The sequence below is a fragment of the Verruconis gallopava genome, assembly GCF_000836295.1.
Source record: "Verruconis gallopava strain CBS 43764 unplaced genomic scaffold supercont1.2, whole genome shotgun sequence".
In the NCBI taxonomy this organism is placed as follows: Eukaryota; Fungi; Ascomycota; class Dothideomycetes; order Venturiales; family Sympoventuriaceae; genus Verruconis; species Verruconis gallopava.
In genome coordinates, this window is record NW_015622138.1 from 57138 (window position 1) to 80705 (window position 23568).

General features: G+C 51.0%; 5 protein-coding genes across 8 annotated transcripts; 2 read left to right on the forward strand and 3 right to left on the reverse strand.

The window, feature by feature from the left end:
• Positions 1-685: 685 nt before the first annotated feature.
• PV09_00519 lies at positions 686-5683 on the forward strand. Of its 3 annotated transcripts, XM_016353267.1 has the most exons (3): positions 686-1217; positions 1305-4140; positions 4203-5683. In XM_016353267.1, the coding sequence occupies exons 1-3, from the start codon at positions 964-966 to the stop codon at positions 5550-5552; spliced, it is 4440 nt and encodes a 1479-aa protein (XP_016218420.1). In that variant the 5' UTR covers positions 686-963; the 3' UTR covers positions 5553-5683. The 3 variants fall into 3 exon arrangements, with proteins under 3 accessions (XP_016218420.1, XP_016218421.1, XP_016218422.1); XM_016353268.1 differs by having other exon boundaries at positions 686-4140; XM_016353269.1 differs by having other exon boundaries at positions 1305-5683.
• A 61-nt stretch (positions 5684-5744) lies between these two features.
• PV09_00520 lies at positions 5745-9939 on the reverse strand. Of its 2 annotated transcripts, XM_016353271.1 has the most exons (2): positions 9729-9939; positions 5745-9673 (listed from the first exon to the last, which is right to left on the reverse strand). In XM_016353271.1, the coding sequence occupies exon 2, from the start codon at positions 9503-9505 to the stop codon at positions 5861-5863; it is 3645 nt and encodes a 1214-aa protein (XP_016218424.1). In that variant the 5' UTR covers positions 9506-9673; positions 9729-9939; the 3' UTR covers positions 5745-5860. The 2 variants fall into 2 exon arrangements, with proteins under 2 accessions (XP_016218424.1, XP_016218423.1); XM_016353270.1 differs by having other exon boundaries at positions 5745-9939.
• A 552-nt stretch (positions 9940-10491) lies between these two features.
• Positions 10492-15135, reverse strand: PV09_00521 (uncharacterized protein). Its single transcript, XM_016353272.1, has 3 exons — positions 12372-15135; positions 11098-12326; positions 10492-11028 (listed from the first exon to the last, which is right to left on the reverse strand). Exons 1-3 carry the CDS (start codon positions 14751-14753, stop codon positions 10863-10865), a joined length of 3777 nt encoding a protein of 1258 aa, XP_016218425.1. The 5' UTR covers positions 14754-15135; the 3' UTR covers positions 10492-10862.
• A 305-nt stretch (positions 15136-15440) lies between these two features.
• On the reverse strand, positions 15441-16257 carry PV09_00522 (uncharacterized protein; the record flags this gene model as incomplete). The annotated part of the gene is made up of 2 exons (XM_016353273.1): positions 15441-15892; positions 15945-16257. The coding sequence occupies 2 exons, from the start codon at positions 16255-16257 to the stop codon at positions 15441-15443; spliced, it is 765 nt and encodes a 254-aa protein (XP_016218426.1).
• A 1217-nt stretch (positions 16258-17474) lies between these two features.
• Positions 17475-18685, forward strand: PV09_00523 (uncharacterized protein). The gene is made up of 2 exons (XM_016353274.1): positions 17475-18200; positions 18251-18685. Exons 1-2 carry the CDS (start codon positions 17736-17738, stop codon positions 18635-18637), a joined length of 852 nt encoding a protein of 283 aa, XP_016218427.1. The 5' UTR covers positions 17475-17735; the 3' UTR covers positions 18638-18685.
• The last annotated feature ends 4883 nt before the right edge of the window (positions 18686-23568 follow it).

Genomic DNA, 23568 nt, shown 5'->3' on the forward strand with positions numbered 1-23568 from the left:
CAGTACAGGACATTTAAGCGTCTCTATGCGACAGTCACAACAGACGAATCACGAGTTAAACAGCCAGCGCGTGGACATGGTCGACATGTGAAAACAATGCGAGGTCAAACAGAAGCAAGAAGTTTGTGACAAGAAAACTTATATTTCTCATTGCTAACTGCTGATGTACGTCAAGTCGCTAAGAGCAACCGCATCGTGAGGAATTGAAGGCGGCGAACTTACCCGACTGCACTGATGACGTCACGGAGGCACTCCCAAAGGTTCTGGCCATGACGTGAGAGTAACAAGTTTCGGAGACGTCTATGCTAGCTGAGCTGACTGAGAATCATCATGGCATTGTCCGTCACGCTCTGCGAAACTGATTGCGGAAGTGATTATGGCTGGGCCAACGTCTAGTCCGAATAATGATGTTACTGATTCGCGCAAAAGATTCAAGTTTTGCATTCGACTGTCGATGCGCCGGCTACCACGTCGCGTATTGTGCCATACATACACTAGTCAACGCTTCAACCACACACACCACAGTTCCGAGGTTTCGAATGCCTGCCTTGGTTTCGCTGTCGATCCTGGCAGGCAAGCTGGGTGTGAGTCGAGTGAGCTGCGGACTGCCTTTAATGTTGACTACACCGCCACGCGCCACACTACATTTGGGCAAGGGTCTCTTGGTTTGCATACAACAAGCGCGAAGATCGTCGTGAATGTGTGAAATGTCGAACAATACAAGACGTCCACGTCTTATTCAACTGGTAGCTTGACATCCGGTCTTCATCGCGGTGTCGATATCCCTTCTGTCCTACCCCGCACTACCTCTTGTTTTTCATTACCTAGACTACAGCGCTTCTTACATGCGGTTGCTGCTGCCTGCTTCTGAGGATCCAAGTCCCGCCCTATAGCACAGATCAGTAGCAGAGGATCAATTGGCCACGCAGGGTCGACTCCATAGACAGAAGACACATCTACATCATGAGCGGTACGGAGAAGAGCGGGGACGCGCCCGCTTCTGCATCTGAACAGCCGGAGCCGCCTTTGCTCCATAGTAATGACGAGTGGAGGGAACAAGATCGAGGCGTCCACAATGCAACGAGTATGCTGCAACATGCCAGAGCAGCCGCAGCTGCGAACAATGAGGATGAGCCTGCATTCCCCGTTCGAAACATAGCAAAGTCACCCACGAGCGTCTCAACGCAAACTGTTCAGAGCAGGCCAGCTAATCGAGTGTAACTTAACCCCATCCCACTCTCTCTGTTTGCTTTGCTTCCATATTTTGCTTTGATAGGCTTTTCACTAATGAATCATCATCGTAGTATGAGCGCCGATTCGTTCTACGGGTACAATACCGCTCTTAGCAAGCAAACTACGGGCGGTATCTCCACTGCAAATGGGAATCATTCACAGTCGTTGCCACCTCTCGAGGTATCGGACGAGATGCCTCCTCCCCCGGCATATAGCGATACCCTGGGGCATGTCGAGGACAACAACAGTGGCACGGGCACAAGAGCAAAGGTCGGCGATGACGGTCGGGTGAACATTCGCATAGACCAGCGGTCACATAAGCTGTCGAAGATGCTGGTACCGGCCCTAAGGCAGCAGAGACGCTTGATAGCTGAGCAAACGCCACTGCCCCCACCATATGTCCCTCCTACCCTTGGAGGCAGCCCAGGAGAATTGCCACCCCCGCCTATGAATGTTGTCATTCACGTCGTGGGCTCAAGAGGAGATGTGCAGCCCTTTGTTGCATTAGCAAAGGTGCTGCGCGACACTTACAATCATCGAGTTCGACTGGCCACGCATCCAGTGTTCAAGCAATTCGTCGAAGAAAACGGCATAGAATTCTTCAGCATTGGTGGTGATCCTAGTGAGCTCATGGCATTCATGGTGAAAAATCCTGGCTTGATGCCTGGATTTGAGACGCTGCGCAATGGAGATGTCGGCAAAAGGCGGAGGGGGATCGCAGAGATGATCAAAGGATGCTGGAGATCATGTATTGAGGCTGGGGACGGCAGTGGCGTCGAGGCTTCGGATAACGCGATCGGAGACTGGATGGCGGACGAGGAGTCTTCAACTAAAGAGATTCCGGATAAATTCTCGAGGCCGTTTGTAGCAGACGCCATCATCGCCAATCCGCCAAGTTTTGCGCATCTGCATTGCGCAGAGAGGCTGGGAATACCACTACACATGATGTTCACCATGCCGTGGTCGCCTACAGAAGCGTTTCCCCATCCACTCGCAAACATTGAATCCACCAACGCTGAACAAACCATCTCAAACTACATTACGTACGGACTAGTGGACTTGCTCACATGGCAAGGCCTTGGCGACATAATCAACCGCTTCCGAGTTCATAATCTCGGTCTCGAGCCCATAAATATATTCTACGCGCCCGGCATGCTTGCTAGACTACGTATCCCGTACACATACTGCTGGTCCCCGGCTCTCATCCCGAAGCCCGCAGACTGGGGAAATCACATCAATATCTCTGGTTTCTACTTCCTAAACCTGGCATCGAACTACACTCCAGATCCCGCTTTGAAATCATTTCTGGATAGTGGGCCGCCCCCGGTGTACATAGGCTTTGGATCTATCGTAGTAGACGATCCGAACGCAATGACTAAAATGATCTTTGAAGCCATCAAGATCACTGGACAAAGAGCATTGGTGTCCAAGGGATGGGGTGGCCTTGGTGCAGACGAGCTTGGCTTGCCTGATGGTGTATTCATGCTAGGCAACGTGCCCCACGACTGGCTGTTCAAGCACGTCTCGTGTGTTGTGCACCATGGCGGCGCAGGAACAACCGCTGCAGGCATCGCATGCGGTAAACCAACGGTGATTGTCCCTTTCTTTGGTGATCAACCTTTTTGGGGATCCATGGTCGCAAGAGCTGGTGCGGGTCCTAAGCCAACTCGATACAAGGACCTTACTGCGCAGATCCTAGCCGATTCAATTATGGAGGCACTAAAGCCAGAGACTGTAGAGCGAGCAGGCGAAATGGCCAAGATTATTTCTCAAGAGAAGGGCTGTGATGTCGGTGCTCAGAGCTTCCATCAGATGCTTGAGATGGATAAGATGCGGTGCTCTCTGCTTCCAGAGCAAGCAGCTGTGTGGCGGATCCGCAAAACGCAGATTCGTCTCAGCGCATTGGCTGCATACACACTTGCTGAAAAGGGCGTCATCTCCTTTTCGGATCTCAAGTTGTACAGACCGATGGAATACGAGGTCGATATGGGACCGACAGACCCTATTAGCGGTAGTGCAGGCGCGATTCTGGACAACGCTACCACAATTGCGATGGGCATCGCAGACTTCCCCGTCGCTGCCCTAAAAGCATTGGCGATTCATCCAGATTCGCACAAGGGAAAGGAGAAAAAGAAAGAAAAGGGCGAAAAAGAGTCGAAGGGGAAAGGAGCTGAGACAGAATCGACAAGTTTTTCTGCCGCCGCGTCATCATCGAACTCAGGCATTGTGCCAGCACCTACAGCGCAATCTGAATTGACAAATACATCATCGGAAAGAGCCTCGATTTCGACTTGGAGATCATCTTTAGATCTCACACCATCCACCACACCAGGAACGACAACTCCGGGTGAAAATTCCAAAAACAGCTTGGCTTCGCTCGAGCTCGTCACATCTCCTGAACAGGTGATTGATTTAAGCTCGACGAATAAGCACTTCTCGGTCAATGCCACTTCGGCAACACAGAAGGATTTGCTTTCTCCAGAAAGCGCCCATTCTCTAGCTTCAGGTACAGCGACTTCATCATCTTCGGCGAGTGGCAAACGCCCATCAGCCATGGCGGAGGCACTGCGCGGACTGCCGGAAGGATCACGACCGCGATCGCGCTCAAATTCGCGGACCAGGACCAGCAGCCACCGCAGATCAGAGTCACGGCCTGATTCACCATGTCCCGCCAGTGCGGTGAAGCACTGGGCTGAGCAAGGTCACGGTGCGGAGGGCTTGCTAGACACAGCTTACGGCACCGGCAAGGGGCTCAGCAAAATTGTGGGTGCAGGAATGAAGAGCCCGATGGATTTTACGCTTGGGCTTGCAAAGGGATTTCACAACTTGCCCAAATTGTACGGAGAAGAGGTTAGACAGGTGGATAGGGTTACAGATTTAAAGAGTGGATTGAGAGTTGCTGGCAAGGTAAGTTGTAACTGCTACTGATTTGATATAATCATGCAAGATATTCCTGACTGGCTTAACAGGAGTTCGGCATGGGGCTATGGGATGGCATCACCGGCCTTGTCACTCAACCCATCTCAGGTGCGAAGAAGGAAGGCGGTGCAGGCTTTGTCAAAGGTGTCGGTCGAGGCATCGCCGGTGTCGTAGTCAAACCAGGAGCAGGAATTTACAGTCTTCCCGGCTATGCCATGCAAGGTATCTACAAAGAAGTACAGAAGCACTTTGGAAAGAGCGTTGATAATTACATCATCGCTGCTCGGACTGCGCAAGGCTGGGAGGCGTGGTTGCAGATTGACAAAGATGAACAGACAGAAATCGTACATCGCTATTTCAAGCTCTTGGAGGAAGTCAAGCGCAAAAAGATCATGGGTGAAGATTCTGTCGTAGCCGTGCAGGATTTCATTGAGCAAAAGAAGGAGAAGCGACGAGAGAAGTGGGCACGTATTAGTGCGAAGAAGGAACAGCTATCTGAGGAGTTTAAAAAGAAGGGACGCAAGTGGTCCGAGAGAGTGGATCGCTGGCAGGATCATGTGCATAGGACAAACAGCATGGCAAGGTCCTTGAGCAATCATGCATCGGCTTCAGGTAAGAGCACGTCGGAGCTCATCTCTCCAGAGCACAGGGCCGAACTTGCGGGTACGGAGCTTGGTCAAGGACTACCAATTCACGAAATCTCGGCAATAAAGCGAGCTAACTCTACCGGCCAACTTCGTCATACTGGCCCTGTGCCCCACGACCAGCCCCTTTACCGCGAGAGCGATGATGAGGGGTTCAAGTACGAGCACGACGATGATTTTGAAAGTGCCTTACAAAGTGCAATCAAAGAGTCGTCTTCGGGCGACCAGCAGGAGGATCAAGATATAGATCGTGCTATTCGGGCTAGCATCTCGCATCTAACTCGACAGATGACCCTGCGAGACACAGGGCCGGCCGCGGACGAGGACGAGGACGACGAGCAGCTTAGAATGGCCATAGCCGAGAGCTTGAAGGATGCATCTATTGCGCCTACTGGTGAGCAGGAGACGGGAGTCCTCAGAGCACCGAGCATCCCACCAAAAAGTCCACGACGTTCGCTGATGCCAAGGTCACCTATCAACCAAACAGGTCCAGGAACTAGCAGCACCAATAGAGGTAGCTCGATTTCAACCCCCACTGCGGCCGCTGGTATCGATGGCGCCGACGAAGATGATGCGGATCTGAAGAAAGCCCTGGAAGAATCGCGGAAGATGGACGAGGATTTGAGGAAGGCTAGACAGGAGGAAGAAATTGTGCTAGAGTACGTAAAGAAGCAGAGCTTGTTGGAGGAGGAATTTAGACGCAACTCGAACCAACAAGGTGGCGCCGGCAACGGAGAATCAAGTAGACGGAGTTAAGGGCAGAACATGCTTTGGATAGACAAATTTTCAGTATGATGGCATGCTTTGATGAACACTGATACCCTTTGGCTTTAGTAAAACGGAGAATCCTTTTTTTGTTCCAGATTCAAAGCTGGACTTCACGACATGCATGACGTTAGCAACGCTGTGCCATATAAGAATTTTTTTAAATATTTCCTAAAACAGCGCTGGCCTGCGTTTCAACTTGCACGACGCATCAACACTGTACAATTGTGCGGACTGAATTCTGTGCATTTGCGCGAATAGATTACAACTCTGCTTATTGAAATCAAAGATTTTGAAGGCTATATTGGCTCGTCCCTTGGCTCGATCAGAATCTCGTTCATGGCCACGTGTGGAGGTTGTCGAAGCGCGTACGCGATCGCGTTCGCAACGTCTTCGGGGTCCATGATCTGCGCCCCCGAGGGCTCTCCGTACTTTTTGACGGCCTCCACGTCCGTCGACATGTTCAGCAGCGGCGTTTTCGTGTTGCCCGGCTGCACGCTCGTGACGCGCAGTCCTGAGCCGGCCGTTTCCAGCCTCAGCGACTGCAAGGTGGCCTCAACGAAGAACTTGCTGGCGGAGTAGACCCCCAGGCCGGGGAACACCTTGCGGCCAGCGTCGGAGGAGATGGCTACGAAGTGGCCGGAGCCTCTTTTGAGCATGCCGGGCACCGAGGACGCGATGCAATGAAGCAGGCCTTTGCAGTTGACGTCCACAGTCCTGTCCCAGTCGTCGACGTGCGCATTCTTCATGAGCGTCCAGTACATCACGCCAGCACAGCTAACGACGATGTCAATGGGGCCAAGCTCTTCCTCGGCTCTTCGCATGAGTCTTTCGACCTGCTTTCTGTCCGTGACGTCCGTCTTCTGGATGATTATCTTGCCCTTACGTGCTGCCATTTTGCTCTTCGTCACCTCCAGTTCTTCCGTCCTTCGGGCGGCAAGCACAACATGTGCACCATCCCGAGACAACGTGTTTGCTACTGCGGCACCGATGCCAGAGGATGCTCCCGTGATGACGGCAACTTTCCCGCTCAGCGGACCCTTCAGGTAGATCCCATCTGTCAAATCAGGTCTGTGGGAAATTGGTGGCTTTGGCAGCCACCCTCGTGCATGCCAATGGCGTGCATACGTGTCGAGAAGCCTCTTGTCGATAGGCGGTCGATCTAGGCCAAGTACGGATCTTGTCTGATCGTCTTTGAGGATTGTAATATCTTTCATAAAGCTGATGTCCGGCATACCGCCTCGAAGAACATCAACTGTAAATCCTCCGTCACCGCCTTTTGCCGTGCCCCTCTTCTCTGTCCACGTTTTTACCCATTCATCCCATGGTATCTTCTTGGTGGGATATCCAAGCTCCTCCAAGTATTCAAAGAGAGTCGCTGTGGGGACTGGATTAGAGTCCGCCAAATGAAAGATCTTCATCTTGGTGTTCATGTCATTCGATAGACCAATGATGGCTTTGCTGACAAAATCCACAGGTGTCATCTCTGCTCTCCAGCCTTCGATATCAGGCGCGTAGCCAATCTGCAAGGATTCAACAATGATGGCGGTCAAAAGATCCCAAGCGTTTGCCGATCCCCACTCGCTGTGCCCGCTGATGGTACCAGGACGGTGAATCTTGACCGGCAGTCCTCTTTTCCCTGCCTCGTATACAAGCTTCTCAGCCACCCACTTTGTTTGACCGTATCCATCTGGAATGAGTGTTGGAACAAACTTAACATCGAGCAGAGTATCCTCGGGCCAGCCTTCCTCAGAGCCAGGTAAGACACCATTTGTTGAAATGTATTGCAGTGTGGCTTTGGCGCGGCATGCAAGTCGAATTATTTCTCTTGTTCCACCCACGTTTGCCGCCCGCAACGCCGCGTACGGATACACCAGATTGACCGTAGCAGCTGCATGAATAATTACGTCGACCCGATCTGCGAGATCAAACCACGCATCGGCAGAGAGCCCAAAACGTCTACGCGAAAGATTACCCGGAAGCAGCTCGACACGCTCCATGATTTTATCTCGCCACAGCCCCATATCTAGCAAATTTCTACGTATTCGTGCAATGCCATTCGACCTATCGTAGTCTTCGGGGTTGTTGAATCGCACCAAGCAAATGATGTGAGCCGTAGTTCTATCGATCAAATCGCTTAGCAAAAAGGCTCCTAAAAAGCCAGTAGCGCCTGTCAATAAGATCGTATTCGCATCTCGCAGGGGGCGTAATGGCACCTGGGGGACTTCCAGGTCCTCGGGGAGTTGAGCGTCGGCACGCAATACTGCCGGTAGATCAGCTTGGATTGTTGCCGTGTGGCCATCACGAGCAGATTTGACAGCTTTGAGATGGCCTTCAAGTGTTGGATCACCAGCGAGTCTCGCAAGTGGGACTTTGAATCCAAAATGCCTTGATAGTCTCGACGCCAAATCAGCAAGCGAGAGCGAATGCCCGCCGAGATCAAAAAAATTGTGCTCGTGCGTAATGTTGCTCGGAGAGATATTCAGCGTTACCGCCCACAACTCAATAATGGTCTCCACGCTGATTTTCGCCTCGCGGTCATTCTTGATGCCGTTCACCACGCTCTGTCTGCGCTCCTTTGGTGGATCAGGGAGACGCTTGTGGTCAATTTTGCCAGACACCTCATGAGTCGGTAAGCTCGCGAGCTCAACCCACAAGGCAGGAATCATGTACTGGGCCAACACAGCGGATAGTGTGCGCCGTGCCGACGGGCTGTGTCCAGTTTCATCGATGCTGATCGGTGTCCGTTCTCCAGGATCTTTGTCTGGCACGACGTAGGCGACCAATTGACGATCCAATCCATCTCCATGCGCGATTACAGCGCAAGCACTAACGGCAAGTTGTTCCACAATGGCTTTTTCAACCTTTCCAGGCACAATGGAGTAGCCTCTGAGCTTAATCATTGCACCCAACCGTCCCGTTATTTCAATCGCTCCGGAAGGCAGCATTCTGGCGAGATCTCCTGTCTTGTACATGCGTGCATCAGGAGAAGGGTCAAAGGGATTCCGCACGAATGCTTTGGCTGTTGTCTCGGGTAGATTGAGATAGCCACGTGCAAGCAGTTTCCCACCTACGCAGAGCTCGCCGACAGTCCCCGCGTCAACTTTCTGACCGTCTTCATCTAAAATGTAGGTCTTCTCCGGTTCAGCAGGCGGACCTACCGGGCATACCGGGGAGTCTTTGTCGAGCATCTCTCGAATGTCCCCGAAAAGCACTTCATGGGTTTCGCTACAGCTATAAACGTTCAGCAAGCGAGTGTTCGGCATGGCTTTCATTGCTCGGCGTGCCAGATCAGTTGTCACAACTTCACCATTCAGCCACAAGGTACGCAAATTAGGTAGAAGCTCGCCCAAGCTTATTGATGAATGTCGAGAAAGACATGAAGCCAACAGGGTAGGCGTCATGAGCGTTTCCGTGATATTTTTGGACCTCAGTTCATCCACAAGAGCTCCTGGGTCGTAACTGATGTCATCTGCGATCGCATAAACGGCCGCTCCTCGCAAGAGCGGCCGAAGGATCTCCCAGACGAAGAACACATTACAAGCCACACGATCGCCCTCTCCGAGATCACTGAGACCGAATCTCAGATCGTAGGAGCACACTGGTGCTCGGTGAGGATTAGCAATGCCCTTTGGCTTGCCAGTTGTCCCTGAAGAGTACGACACAAATGCGAGCCGTTCTAGATCATCCTCACTAGGCAAAGGCTGCAGCGGTTTTGCATCACCATTGATTGTAATCTCTGATACATCATCTAGTTTGATGAGCGGGATGGCCGCCTTAATCCGACCTGCGTGTGCCTTGTGTGTGACAATAACGGCTGGCTTTGCATCTTCAATGACGTCTGCAAGAAGATCTGGGGGATATGCCAGCTCTAAAACCAGAAATGCTCCACCCGCACGCAGTGCTGCCAGGCAAGCAATGACATAATCTGCGCTACGACCCATAAGGACGCCGACCAGGACGTCGCGCGAGACCCCATACTGTCGTAGACGCTCAGATAAGGCTGTGACTTTAGCGTCTAGCTGTTCGTAAGTGTATTTCACGCTTTCATCTTCCAACGCAATGGCATCAGGCGTGGCGTGAACCTGTTTGGTGAAGAGCGCATTCAAGTCCTTGGTCGTGTCAATGATAGGCATTTCGAACGTATAAATGGCTTCGCATGCGGACCTGGGGATAGAGTGACCGGTGATAAGTGGTTGCGGACGGAAGGTGAGAGGGCGAGTCCTTTTAAGTAGACTTTTGTTGAGGTTCCCTGCTTTCGGCGCTGCAAGCCGTCACCGACTATACCAATTTAATTGTGCCGAGCTAAAGAGGCGAGCACGCAGGGTCTTGGACTGTCAGTCAATTCTTGAGAATCTTTACGTGCTGAACACTGAGCGTCACTCTAGTTGCTTCACGTCAAGAAGAGTCGAGACAGAGGTTCTGCGCTACAAAATTCACGCGAACGTGGGATTCTGATACGTCATCAAGCAGCCCCCGTGCGGCGTGGCTTGTAGCAGACTAGCCAATTATTACAGACTCAGAATCTGTCGTCAGACCGTGGGCGGCGAAATTTATGTAATAAGCCCAGTCGCAGCAAACTCGAGATCGCTTGTTTCTGGTATAGAAATTGCCCAAAGGAGGCGGGCGATGACGGGCGTGCATAAAAGGTGCTGAGCATATGTTGTAAGACTACAAGTCAGCGTGGATGGAACCGACACGGCCAAATTTTTCCAAGTGATCCTTAATCCGTAGCTTGTGGCTACATGTGCAGGCCAATTGTGTTTGGGTTTGGGTTTGATCTATCACGAGGGACGAGTACTGGTGGTCGAAAATGCCCATAGCAGATTAGGCTAGGTCAGATCAAATACATGCTTGAGTTGCTGTTGTCCAGCAACACCTAACGGAAGACATTGAGGAGAATCTGATTACATGAATAAGAATTATCCAAATGTGATTCGATCCACTCTTTGATTCATTTCATCGAGTCGGTGCTTAGCTGAGACCAACAAATCTGCTTTCCAACGTTTTCATGTCAGTCATCCGAAGCACTCGAAACTACGTAGCTACAAGGCACTGAGCAAGAGAATACTATCGAATAACCCGAAAAGCTTGGGCCCCAAGTTTTAGATTGCATCTAGTGATACATGTAAGCTCCACGCATGTTTTCAGGCTTTATTTAGCATGCGACCTTTTCTAAGCAAGATGAAAGTAAAACGCCATGAAATGCAAGCCTCGCTTTTTCATTGGGGTAACAGAACGCCAGAATAGCTGTTGCGAAGTTGTGAAAGATTGGGGATATTCCGCGGTTCCAACTGCAATTTAAGCACGAACGGATGCGCCACTCCTGTCGGTGTACATCCTCGGTGCGATATTCATGCTCATCAGCTCCTGGAAGAGCAGCTTGGCGGCGTAGGGAATATGAATTTGGGCAATCTTTGTGGTTGTCTTGCAGTTCTGACAAGAAAACTTTTGGTCCTTGAGTTTCCTAATGGCTAGTTTTAGCATCTGCTGCCCACACTTCGAGTATCGTCAACCAAGGATGGGTGAAACTTACGCAATAACGGTCGACAAACCACAGTTCTCACATATGTGCATACGATACGCATCCGAGACCTCAAAGAGGCGCTCTTTCAAGAATGCAGCGGCGCCGTGAGCAATCATACAATCACGTTCCATCTCTCCGAAGCGCAAACCACCGTCTCTAGCACGACCTTCAACAGGTTGTCTAGTGAGAATCTGGACAGGACCACGTGCACGAGCATGAATCTTGTCGTCGACCATGTGACGCAACCGCTGGTAGTATGTCGGGCCAAGGAAAATTTGAGCTCGGAGCTTCTTGCCCGTGTGGCCATTGTACATGACCTCGAAGCCTCTGGATTGATACCCGGCTTCGCGAAGGAGATCAGAGACGTTAGTAACGGTGACATCTGTGAACGGCGTGGCGTCGCCCTCAGAACCTCGAATGGCGCCGACTTTGCTGAGCAAGCACTCAATTAAATGAGCTATCGTCATTCGAGACGGGATGGCGTGGGGGTTGATGATCAAATCCGGCGTCAACCCCTCTCGGCTGAAAGGCATATCGTGCTGCATGTATGTGATACCAATCGTGCCCTTCTGCCCATGCCTCGAAGCGAACTTATCGCCAATCTGCGGAATCTTCGTTGTCCTCGTACGCACCTTGACGTACTTCAAGCCTTCTAGGTTCGTTGTAAGGATGACCTGATCCACAAGGCCGTTTTCGGTGCTCCTCAGAGGAGTAGAAACGTCGCGTTTCGTGTGTGCCTTCGTGCGCTGGCCCAACTCTTCAGCATCTGGAGCAATAGGAGCCGTTTTGCCGATGATAATATCTTCACCAGATACACGCACACCAGGAGCAATTATACCGTCGTCATCAAGCTTGTCATAAGTACCGTGCTTCATTCGAAGCGTATCGAATCGCATTGGTTTTTCGAAATCCTCGATGATATTTGTGCCAACACGCTTTTGCGAGTCCGTATAAGTTCGGTAGAACAGACTTCGGAAGAGGCCACGGTCAATACTGCTCTGGTTCATGATGACAGAGTCTTCTTGGTTATAACCGGAGTAGCACGCAATCGCTACAATGGCATTTTGTCCGGCGGGCAGCTCACGGAACTTCAGATATTCCATAGACCTAGTGGTAGCAAGTGGTTTCTGAGGATAGTACAGGACATTAACCATGGTCTCCATTCGCAGGTTGTAGTTTGTAAGCATAACGCCCATAGCTTGTTTGCCCATGGCAGATTGGTACGTATTTCGAGGTGACTACAAATCAGCACGAGTGTCTGAAAAGGGTACTACTGCACTTACCTGGTTGTGATCAGGGAAGGGGATAATGCTTGCGCACACTCCCAAAATCATAGCGGGATGAATCTCGCAATGTGTAAATCTCGAAATCGAAGGGTTCATTTTCGGTTTAATCCTGGCATGCGCATCCGAGGTGTCTTTCTCCATCGGCTGATTGGTGTACTGTAGATGTTTGAGTTCCATTAAATCATCAGGAGTCATGGCTATCATGGCCGTTTCTTCTTCCTCAGCATCCAGGTACTCGATGACCTTCTCTTTAACAAGCCTGTTCCAGCCTAGATTACGTAGAAGTTCTTGCTCCTCCTCTCTATCGGCTGGATTGATTATCACCTCCTTATCCGCCGCTAGTCTCTGCAGGTGCTCTCGTCTGAGGATAAGATCACCTTTGCGCTCTGCGTGTTCAGATCGATATTCAACGACGAACAGTGGTCGCATGACACGTCCTGCGTCGGTCAAGATACGCAGCTCACGTTCTCGAATGTCGCGAATAATGCTGACTTCCTCTATAAGGTAATTAGGGTCGCCACGTATGGTTCTGAGATTGTTGTGCAATTTCGTCGGATCGCGGTGTACACCAACCCAGACGCCGTTGACGAAGATCTTGGTCGCGTCCTGAGCATTGTGAGGGTCGAATTCCTCAAGCAATTCCATGCCACGCATGGTCAGATAGTCAATAATAGGCTCTCCAGGAGATCCGATGGAGACGTAACACATGAGAGACAAGTTTTTAACAAGTCCACAAGCCTGTCCTTCAGGTGTCTCTGCAGGGCAGACCAAACCCCAATGAGTATTGTGTAACTGACGTGGTTTCGCTATTTTGCCGTCACGTCCGATAGGTGTATTTGTACGCCGCAAATGCGACAATGTGGACGCAAACGTGTATCGGTTCAGCACTTGGGAGACGCCAGCTTTTGCCGATGCAGCTTTCTTTTGTTCACCCCAATTACCTGTGGCTAGCGCATACTTAAGACCGTTCGTGATCGTGCCTGTCTTGATAGCAAGCAACGAGTTGAATTCACGGTTCGTCTCGACGCATTTCTGCAGATGCTTGAGCACATCGCTCTTCATCTTCTTGTACATAATTCGGAAAAGCGAGCACAGCAGGGGTCCGGCCAGCTCAAGACGCTTCTTGCCAAAGTGATCTCGATCATCTTCCTCTCGTCTTCCAAGAGCAACTTGGAGCAGACGATGCACGATGTAGCCCAAGAAAAAGGCCTTCTTCGTTTCGCTGCCCTCCTTTTGCGAGATATGTGGCAGGAACTCCTTCTGCAATACGTCACGCGCATATCGTATGCGTTTGTCCTTGGTTCCGGTCTGGCTGCCTCGCTTGCCGATAAAATCCAAGGCTTCCTCGCGATCTTGAATCACGAACGCTTCCTCAAGACATGGTTTCAACATTTCCAGCATTTGAGTGTCGCTCTTGTCGTACACGATGTGATCCAGCACGGTTTCGTCGGACACAACACCCAATGCGCGGAAGACGATGACGATTGGGATATCAGCCTTGATGTACGGCAGGCTAGTCCGAATGTACTGATCCGTCACACCCTTTGCGCTTTGACCCTTCTCAAAAAGTTTGACTTGTATACTGGAGACCAAACGCGAGCCACGCTCTATCGCACTGCGGATTTCAGCAATTACCGGAGTCGGACTCTGCTTTTTCTTAAAGACCTGGACAATATTTGCTGCGCTTCGTTCCTGTGAGATAAGCACCTTCTCACTGCCATTTATGATGAAATAACCTCCCTGGTCGTATGGACATTCATCATGCGAGAAGAGAACGTCATCCGATTTGCCACGGAGAGAGCAGAAGACGGACTTCAACATGGTTGGCATACGACCAATGTGCGCTTCTTTTGGTGCCGCATCCTGCTGCACAGTTCTCCAATATAGCCTCGTCATGGCGCCGCCTTCTTGTTCCTGCTCTTCACCATTCGCGTCGTCATCGCCATAGCCTGTGGGTCTCTCGGTCGCTTCAGATACTTTCTTCTCCATCGGCACGTACATAGGACATGAGTACGTAAGGCTTCGAAGACGCGCTTCGTGCGGCCAAAGATTGTGACTGACACCGTCGCCTTCGGTGATGATAGGCACACTGACTTTGACCACCCCAAAGGCGATCTCAAATCGCCGTTTTATAATGGGGTTATCCTCGTCACCACCAGGCGGCGAGTTCTGGTCCAGGATAACTCTGCTCTCTTCATTCACCACATCCTGCATATGCTTGGTCACAAATTCATCGTACGATTCAATCTGCTGCGACACAAGCCCCTTCTCTTCGAAAAAAGCGGTGATAACGTCCCAACAGTCCTCTGACGTAATGACGTCCTCATCCTCATCATATCCATATTCATCATCGTAAGTACCGTTGTTGTAAGGGTCCATCTTCAACTAGGCTTCGCCGCGGATGTGCTGATGTTCTTTACGGCGACGGAGAACAATGTGTGCTTAGAACGATGCGTGGCGAAGCAGACTAGAAGCGTCGAAGATGAACCAAAGTAGGCGCGAAGAGACTTGAAAAGCCTCACAGCTCAAGCTCAAGAGCGACGCATACGTATAGACAGCTATGCAGAAAAAGATCACAGTAACGTCCTGGTTTGTCTCGTAGGCAGGTCCGAACGCGTCGAGGCGCCGCAGGGATCGTCGCGGGTTTGCGCAAAGACTTCTATCGAAATCTTTGGATAGTCGCAAATGAAGCTTGGGTTTGGGCGTGTTGTAGAGGTTGTTGCACAACGATACACGAGGTAATGCGCCGCGACTGCGTGGTCGTAAACTTTCGAGGTCGTAGGGGCGTTTTGCGGACTTCTCAAAACGGCTAATGCACGGGCCTTTGTCTCTTTATATCACGTGATGAGGTCAGCGACTCAGAGACAGTTCGTGAATGGCTACTTGCTGGACGTGCACAAAGTTGATTTCAAAGGCAGCGCATATTCGTTCAGATAATTAATTTTTCATCTTAGAAGTCTGTATTTGGCGGCTGCGAATGAGCCCATCGCGCAAAATACAGGAACCTACATGTTTTCCTCCTCCTCATGAGATATGTTCAGATGCATTTTCCCCCGATCGTTCTTTTCAAGGCGAGTCAATCTCGGAATCTTTATCACAAAAATCCGAGTCGTCCTCATCCGAGCTCAGATCAACACCAGAATCAGGTCCCATAAAACACTTTCTCACATGGTCCGTGCTTTCGACAACATATTCGGGTTTGCTTTCCTCTTTGACTGGAGCGGAGGCTTTATCCAAAATCTCCAACGTTTCATTCTGACAGGCGCGTGGAGAGAATAGACCGTCCACACTGGGCTGCCTTGTCAGGCAATGTTCGGTCTTCGACGGGGAATTTCCAACTCGTCTCCGGGAACCCTCGCAGAATTCTGAACGGCGGAATAGATGATGCCGATTCGATCTTCCATTGGGATGTTCAGGTAGGTCTCGCCTTCCACTAGGTCGTCGTTTCGTCTGTTGTACGGCAAGCGCATTAGTCGTAGGCGAGATCTGCCTAGTTATGTTGTCGCCATAGTAGATGTCTAAGAGAAACTTAACATAGGTTCATTACAGCTCAAGCTTCAAAGCACATACCACTCATCCGCTCGTCTAGCCCCGGTTGCGATGGTAGCGGGCCAAGCTGGTGGCCGTCATACACCTGCCAGTACCTAGTCGGAACCGTCTTCCACAAATATCCACGTAAAATAACGGGGCTCATCATTGCGTCTGGATCTATCTCACGCTCCAGAGCTCGTATTGTGACTTCATTCCACGAGCAGTCGTAGACATATCTTCCGATTGAGAGCCAGAAAAAGGCATTATCCTTCGTGTCAGTGCCAACATCAGTGATGAAAATCTGATCTTGCGTCATCGAAAATCCGTTCTCACTGTGACGATTTGATGTCATTGTTTATAAAGTAGATGAAATTTGAATACGAGCAGTAGACGAAATGTGCTTGGCACAGAAAAAGTTCTGGATAGCGACTCGACATTAGTCTAGGGGCGTTGGAAGAAAATCAAGGTAAGAGGTGGTATTTCCGAAGTAGAAAACCATCAGTTTCAGGTAAAGGGAAAAAAATTTTTTATGCAAATAGAGACTTAACATGAAAACTGCTTTAAACAGCAAATGACTCATGTAAGATGATATCTAGAAAGCTGTGCCTCACGTGGGATATGTATAAGCTGCGGAAGCGAGGTTGGCGAGAAAACGAGGCAGCGAGAGGTCAAGAGCACGTAAGCGAGGTTCCCATCGTCGAGCTAGGCAGCAGTGCGGCAGACAGCGAGAAGACGTCTGGAAAAGCGGGGTTAATTGCTACCTATTCCGAGACTTGATAAGGTCTCGTCCGGGTAAGTAAAATGTTACTGTCCAGCTGTGAAAGACCGGCCATCACCATGGTAAAATGTCTTCCGGGGCTGGCGCGCTTGCTCCTCAATCGAGAAAGATATTCTGAACAAATCCTCAACTATGGTTTGCCTCTCGACCGACGATGCTGAGATTCGAAATATGTTTGCTTACGAGGGTTTGGCATAACCCTCTGGCATTACCTTGCTGGCACAAGAACCACATATATGACCGGCCTAAGATCTCGTCCCTAACCGGCACGCTAGATACAGAAGGCCGTGTAATGAAGCCATCCCCGTTCTATGAATAAGGCGCTACGTTGCGGACATTTGAGTCAGGAGCTAAGCTTGTGAAAGATGAGATACATGGCGTTGAACGGATAGAAACTTAGCATGTATGACCGTAGGATTGCAAGAGCATTGTGGGCATAATTCTTCGAGCCACGTCAAGCCAGAGTCCAGTTCCGTCATCTGCATCGAGTTCAACCTGATGTTGATAGTTTGTAGTCGCTGAACGTTGCCGAGATCGGATAGCGGCAACTTCCCGCAGCGTTTCGGCAACGATGGCGAAGAAGCAGTTTCGGCACGGATATGTGCTTCTTATGTCCTTCTAAACTCCTCACAAAAGCCGACAATCGGTTTGAAGGATTTCAAATAACCTAGTAGCGCGAAAGGTGATCGACTTCATCAGCCAATCAAACACAATGTGTTCGTTTTATGCTTCAGAGACCTTCTGATATACATGTAATTCTCACCCATGTGTTTCTGAATGGGGCCTTTTATAAAAGAACAGTGCTAGCCCCGGGTCGGCGCGAAGAGCTTAAGTCTAGCGATCTTCAAATTCTTTCTATACCCGCAAATCCGTTTCTACCTACGTCATTGCAGTAGCTCCGACGAAACGGCGTCAGACTTTCTCCGATAACTTTCGGGATCGTCGACGGGATATAAAACGGGGTAACCCAGTTCCAAGCTTGCGCGTTGCTTGAACCTACAAAAGTCGTTACTTTTAAGCCATTTTCTGTACCGCTACGTACCCTGATATCAATGGCACCACGCGTCTTCCTCGTCACCGGCTCTTCAACTGGCTTCGGTAAAGAATACGTACAAGAGATTCTGGCCAGAGGCGACTTTGTTGCCGCGACAGCACGCAAGTCAAGTGGGCTTAAATTCGAGAATGCGAATGACAAGAACCTTCTTCTTGTTGATCTCGACGTGACGTCTCTGGATTCAATCGACAAAGCGTTCGAAGCTACGTTAAAGAAATTCGGCCGCATCGATGTCGTGTGCAACAATGCAGGGTACGGGCTATGCGGCGAATTTGAGTCGCTCTCAGACAAGCAGATCCGAACGCAGATGGAGGTGAACTTCTTTGGACTTCTCGATGTAACGAGGAAGGCCATGCAAACGATGCGTGAGCAAAAGCCACCAGGTGGTGTCATTCAGCAGGTCACTTCGATCGGTGGTCAGCGCGGCGTGCCTACCTTCTCCATCTATTGCGCATCGAAATGGGTGAGTACACATCTGCCCACACAATTCTGCCTCTCTGACCAATTTTGCAGGCTGTCGAAGGCTTCACCGAAGCCGTCTCCCAAGAAGTCAAACCTGAATGGGGCATCAAGTTCACTTTGATCGAACCAGGAGGATTTAGAACAGACTGGGCAGGAAGAAGCATGGCTTTCGCCGAGAACAAGAATCCAGCGTATGATCATATCGACGGAAAGGCAGCGATGGCCAAGCGTCATGGAACGCAAGCAGGTGATCCAGTAAAGGCGGGTAAAGTCTTCTACGAGCTTGCAGTCATGGAAGACCCGCCCTTACGTGTCGTTGTCGGCTCAGACGCATACACTGCCTTGGGCAACAAGCTTGAGACGTATCAGGCGAACTGGAAGCGATTTGAGAAGTTAAGCAATTCAACCGATGTAGATGGATATCAGAGGCCAACATAGGCGTCCGCCGGCCGTTGCAGATGAATTCAATATTTCAAGAACCGCACACTATTCTTGCCTCGTCGATCAACCCCCCACCGCAGTAGTTTGTGATCAATGCCGTGCGTCTTTTATGCCCACTCGTTTCACGTCACAATATTGTTCGGAGAAAGGTCAAGCAAAACCCGGCTGGCCTGAGAGGCGAGGTCCTTGTTTCCCCGTCCCAATCCAGGTTTAGATGTCCTGCGACTCGTCCTACATCAAACTTCGACACTCCGATGCGTGATGGCGTCATAGACATGACTGCATATGTTCGAAAGGCACCTGGTGGGCGCTTGACAATCCGTAGGCCTTTGTGATCAAGAGCTGGGTGCCGCAGCGCGTCTGAGCAAAGCCGACGGCCAATATGTGCAACAAGGTACCTTCATCGCCCCAATTCATACAAGGGGTCCATTCCTAAACCTGTGTGCTTGGCTCCATCGATCCAAAGAGATATCAGATAGATCTCCAAAGCGTCACAGTTCTGTGGTCCGAATCTGGGTGCGGCTCTTTCCAGCGGCGGCAGGTTGTGCAACTGTGAGGTCACACGATAACGAAGCAAATCACACAGATTCGCCAGAATCTGGACCAGAAGCCATGATGTGACCTCGCACACCAACCAGAGTCTCCAACAGCAAATGGGCATCAAATCAGGGCATGGCAAGTGTTGCTCCGCTTCTGTTCTCATCTGCCTGCACAAGCCAGATCTAGTGAGCTGCGGATGGGGAAAAGCACCTCCCCGACAATGAATCTACTCTTTGGCGTGGGTGGGCTTCGAGAAGCGAACGTATTCGATGCCAAGGAAGGAATCTTGGATTTGCATCTGCAACACGACGTAAATGGCGATATCTTTGGGCGGAGGGTTTCGTGGATGACACGGACTCCGTTCCTGTGCAAGTTCGTACTGCAGGGGAGCACTAGCATCGCTCCTTTTTAGTTTCCCCCGGCTGCGATGTTCCAGAGAATCCCTTTGGGCGCGGAGCACAAAATCAGGTACACGAATGTCCGTCTATTCTTGGACTTGTTATTTCATTCAAAGGCTGGATTCGGGGTGGCTGAGAGCAGCTGAAAGCTGCTCGCAATCTCGTCCCTACTGTGGCTTGCTGCGAGATGTGGGTGTATCAGTCACCGCGCATGTACACGTGGGCATGTGTGGGATGTTTTGTTGCAAGAGACGAGATGCAAATTCAGCGCCGTCGACTGGACGTTCCAGAGAAAACGGTGCCAGTTGGTTTTGAACAGGTGACCGATCGTTGATGCGGTCTTCTGCAAGAGTAAGCCAGGCCGTCCTTGCACGTCGAGCTCCCGCGCTGACCGGACGCCAACCGAGAAAGACATCCAAAAGCCTCTACTTGGACTCGCCTGCTGAGCCGGCTCGTAAGGCAAGCCACCTGATCGTAGCGTCATGCAGGGTGCTCAAGTCGGCAGCCCCCTATGCCATGTTCTGCTGCATAAGCCTAGCAGCCACACCAAATACTCGCACTTGCTGGGAGCGTAGCCGATGTTGGCAAGGCTCCTTCGACGCTCTAGCAGCGTCTCCTCATCCAAAGTTTCGGAGTTTGGTCGACTACTTCGATCGTTGTTCAGCAATCGCCTCTGTAGATGCACGGGACGTGTTGGATGGGGGACAGCCGGAGGATTGTTGCAGTGCCTTGCTTACAGCACAAGCTGACTGCAATGCACGGCACGGCAGACGCAAAATCGCCGAGGATAGGAGCGTTTGCGGTTTCTTTTTGATGGGGGCCTCTGCGATCGTGGGAATTGCATTCTCCTTTCTAGAACGGCACTATCATTTGCCCCGGCCCCTCTGATTCGCCCGGATGTGTAAATCATCTAAACTTTAACCTTCAACTGGGTCAGCGGCGCGATTCCAAGCCCCAATCCTTTGGGTAACGGCTCTCTAGCCCGTTGATGCGAAGTAGCAAGCCACTGGTAGCGCAGGATCCGCCTTCCGCTCACGCTCCTGGAAAGCCGGCCTAAACGAATGCGGACGACGGTGGGGAAAGGGAGATGGGCAGCGAGATGTGCAGTCTTCCACAAAGAGACATCATGGGGCAAGGATGAATGGCCAAGTGAGAAACCACCAGCACACTAGATCTCCAAAACCAGGAGGCTTTCGGCTACTTGAGGATAGCTGTTCTCCCAGCGAGGCCGTCGTTGATCTCTTGATCAACCATAACCCGGGCCTGTATCGTAACCGTCGCACGCGACTGGACCTTTATCCAGCCTTGGGTCTTCTCCCTCTCAGAAGGGGGATCATTGAAGCCTCGTTGATGGGCGTTCGACATACATATATAAATATATGTTTGAACTCAAGCTCCATCCGCTCTCGACCTTCTTCTCAGCTGCCACTCGAACCCCGAAGCCTGAACCGCAACGCGACACATCTACACCACTAAAGCGTCTGCTGCAGCCACACCCGTCTTTTCACCAGACTCGCCAACGTCGACAGGCCTTGACCGCATCGTTCAGATCTGAAGCCGTGTCGTCATCTGCTGAGATTTATTCTACGAGGGTCGCCCACACTGCTAACCCCTTTCCCCATTTAATAGCTCGAAACTGGACTTCGGCTTCTTTCCCTCACTCTCACCACCCGTCAGTTCATACTCCACGCGTCAAGTTTTGCTCACCATTGACATGGGCACAGCGCGAACGAATCCGTCTGCCAACATGGCCGTGCCAGGCGGAACCTGCGATCATTCATTTCAGATGATCAAGTCGGACTCGACTCTGATCCTTTGGCATTGCAACCTGTGTCACTCGGGGCCGCACTGGTACATATTCGAGTGCAAGCACTGCAAGCTCAAGACATGCAGGCCCTGCACATCCAAGGCGTAAGCATTGGATCGAACGTCCTCAAAGGTATGGCAACGCAAGCATCAATCTCTCTCTCTCCCTCTCACACACACTCTCTCTCCCAACACAGAATTTTATTTGACGTGGTGATGAAGAATTTGGACAGACCCAATGCTAACACCTTTTGCAGATAATCTTCGTCTTTGCAGTGTTCGTGCAAGACGAGATCGACATCCCTGCCAGGACCAGGAGGTGTCAAAAAGGACCGTCGATATCGGAAAAAGGACAAACTCGTTGACCAGTCGAAATTCGGCACGGAATATGCTTTTCACGATTTGGGCGTTGCGAGTGGACCTTCGCTCTCACCCCTTGTCCAGCACACTTGCCAGGATCCTGATTCATCTTTTTGCTCTTCCCCCCTCCTACCGGCTCCCTCGAGGGTCACTTTTGCGACACATTTTCTTCTCCCCCATCACCAGGCGGCATCACTTCGGTTTTATTCTCTACAAGTCCTTAGCGAAGCGCAAGCACAAACATCGGTCATGATATCCTAGAAAGCGGGTGGCGGTGAAGTGGCACCGTCCCTTGTCTGTCCGCCCTCACGGGCACAAATGGCGTTTTCTTTTGGCTCGGCTGGGCGGTACTCGTGCGCCCTTGTCGGCATGGGGGAGGGAATTAGTTTGCTGTATCAATCTGAAGGAGAAACAGTTCTGTAACCCACAGCTTCAACTGTTGTCATGCCTTTTTGTCTGCTTCCAATCTCCATGTATCATTAGCCTGCGCACGTGCAAACGTCACAGCCTCTAATCTCATGACGATAATCCCACGACTCTGCACTGTGCCTCAAACCGCGTCCCCACCTTGGCTTTCTCTGCATTGGCTGCCACAAGGTCCACCGTGGCTTGAGTTTGGTTCCAGCCTCGTCATCCTGTGGTGAAAAAACTACCTCAGAATAGGCATACGCCTGCTGCAAAGACTATCGGCAGACCACACATGAATCGTCCTCCACGTTACAACCCAGATCCATCGCTTCGAGGTCCAAGAAGCAGCGTACCGCAGCTCGGAGCATTCCAGCGACAACATTGTGCGGTGTCACTGCAACCGACTGTGGGCAACCGAGCTGCAGGTACTGATTTGGCATCAGCCAACAAGCACGCGTCCGACGCCACTCGTCAAATCCAGTACTGAGGAATTCCGATCTTGACAGGAGACACTTGGAGCAACGGTAGATCGCACTACTACAGCGGTGGAACAGGTCCAAAGGTGAACCGGTATCCTCTACTCGTCCCGTCGATATCTGTTGGACGCGGTTCGTATTTGTTCCTGCAAACCCCACCTTGCCACTGTGATGGATCGCAAGTAGGGCTGAAGTTGCGGAGATATCTCCTTTTCCCTGCGAGATCCAATCCTGGTCCTTTTCGCAGAATACGGTGTGTGTGACCATGCTCGCGGCGTGTGCAGAAATGCAAACGTAATCCAGGTAGACCTTGCAGAACGACGTAGACAAAGGCTGTCAATGCACCAGATAAGCCCAACACGAATCGGCTACCTCTCCCCTTTCCGCGCGGGAAGCTTGTCGGAAGGACTAAGAAGGTCCCGCGGTGAGATGTGTCTGAAACACAACGAATACAGTACGAGCATCATTCAATTCAGGCCTGGTCTGCAGGAATGAGCCATGCCTCGAAAATCAATTCCACGCGGCTGTAGCACACGAGAGACCGCGACGGGATGAAGCCAAAAATAGACAGGGTGTTTGCTTAAGAAGCCCGTCCACAATGCTTGCGCGTGACAAATAGACTGCACCACAGTACTGCAAGATCTCTTGTGGAACCATGACTAGACTGTACGTAACAAGAGGAGTGGAAGACTTGGAGCCGGCTACGAGATGGCCTGGTGCATGACCCCAGATGTCTTTCGGCGCGTCCAAATTCAAGTTCCGGCCTAGTGTCGGTTCCATCAATTATGTGTTCAAACTAGGAACATGGCTCCGATTTTCTTACAGCTGAGGATTCGATACCTTGGTTTTGATTTCCTTTCCCCGTGACAAGTGTCGCAATATATCTGAATCTCAAGCTCTTTGACAGAATTGGCTTCAGCATCTTACTCTGGTCTCTCGA

What these genes read in the sequence shown, in the direction of transcription:
- PV09_00519 (XM_016353267.1), top strand. Translation starts at nt 964, where the DNA reads ATGAGCGGTACGGAGAAGAGCGGGGACGCGCCCGCTTCTGCATCTGAA. An exon ending in AGCAGGCCAGCTAATCGAGT is followed by an intron (nt 1,218 to 1,304) that starts GTAACTTAACCC and finishes TCATCATCGTAG; the next exon opens with TATGAGCGCCGATTCGTTCT. An exon ending in GATTGAGAGTTGCTGGCAAG is followed by an intron (nt 4,141 to 4,202) that starts GTAAGTTGTAAC and finishes CTGGCTTAACAG; the next exon opens with GAGTTCGGCATGGGGCTATG.
- PV09_00520 (XM_016353270.1), bottom strand. Translation starts at nt 9,697, where the DNA reads ATGCCTATCATTGACACGACCAAGGACTTGAATGCGCTCTTCACCAAA.
- PV09_00521 (XM_016353272.1), bottom strand. Translation starts at nt 14,753, where the DNA reads ATGGACCCTTACAACAACGGTACTTACGATGATGAATATGGATATGAT. An exon ending in CCTTCCCTGATCACAACCAG is followed by an intron (nt 12,327 to 12,371) that starts GTAAGTGCAGTA and finishes GCTGATTTGTAG; the next exon opens with TCACCTCGAAATACGTACCA. An exon ending in GGTTTGTCGACCGTTATTGC is followed by an intron (nt 11,029 to 11,097) that starts GTAAGTTTCACC and finishes ACTAGCCATTAG; the next exon opens with GAAACTCAAGGACCAAAAGT.
- PV09_00523 (XM_016353274.1), top strand. Translation starts at nt 17,736, where the DNA reads ATGGCACCACGCGTCTTCCTCGTCACCGGCTCTTCAACTGGCTTCGGT. An exon ending in TCTATTGCGCATCGAAATGG is followed by an intron (nt 18,201 to 18,250) that starts GTGAGTACACAT and finishes CCAATTTTGCAG; the next exon opens with GCTGTCGAAGGCTTCACCGA.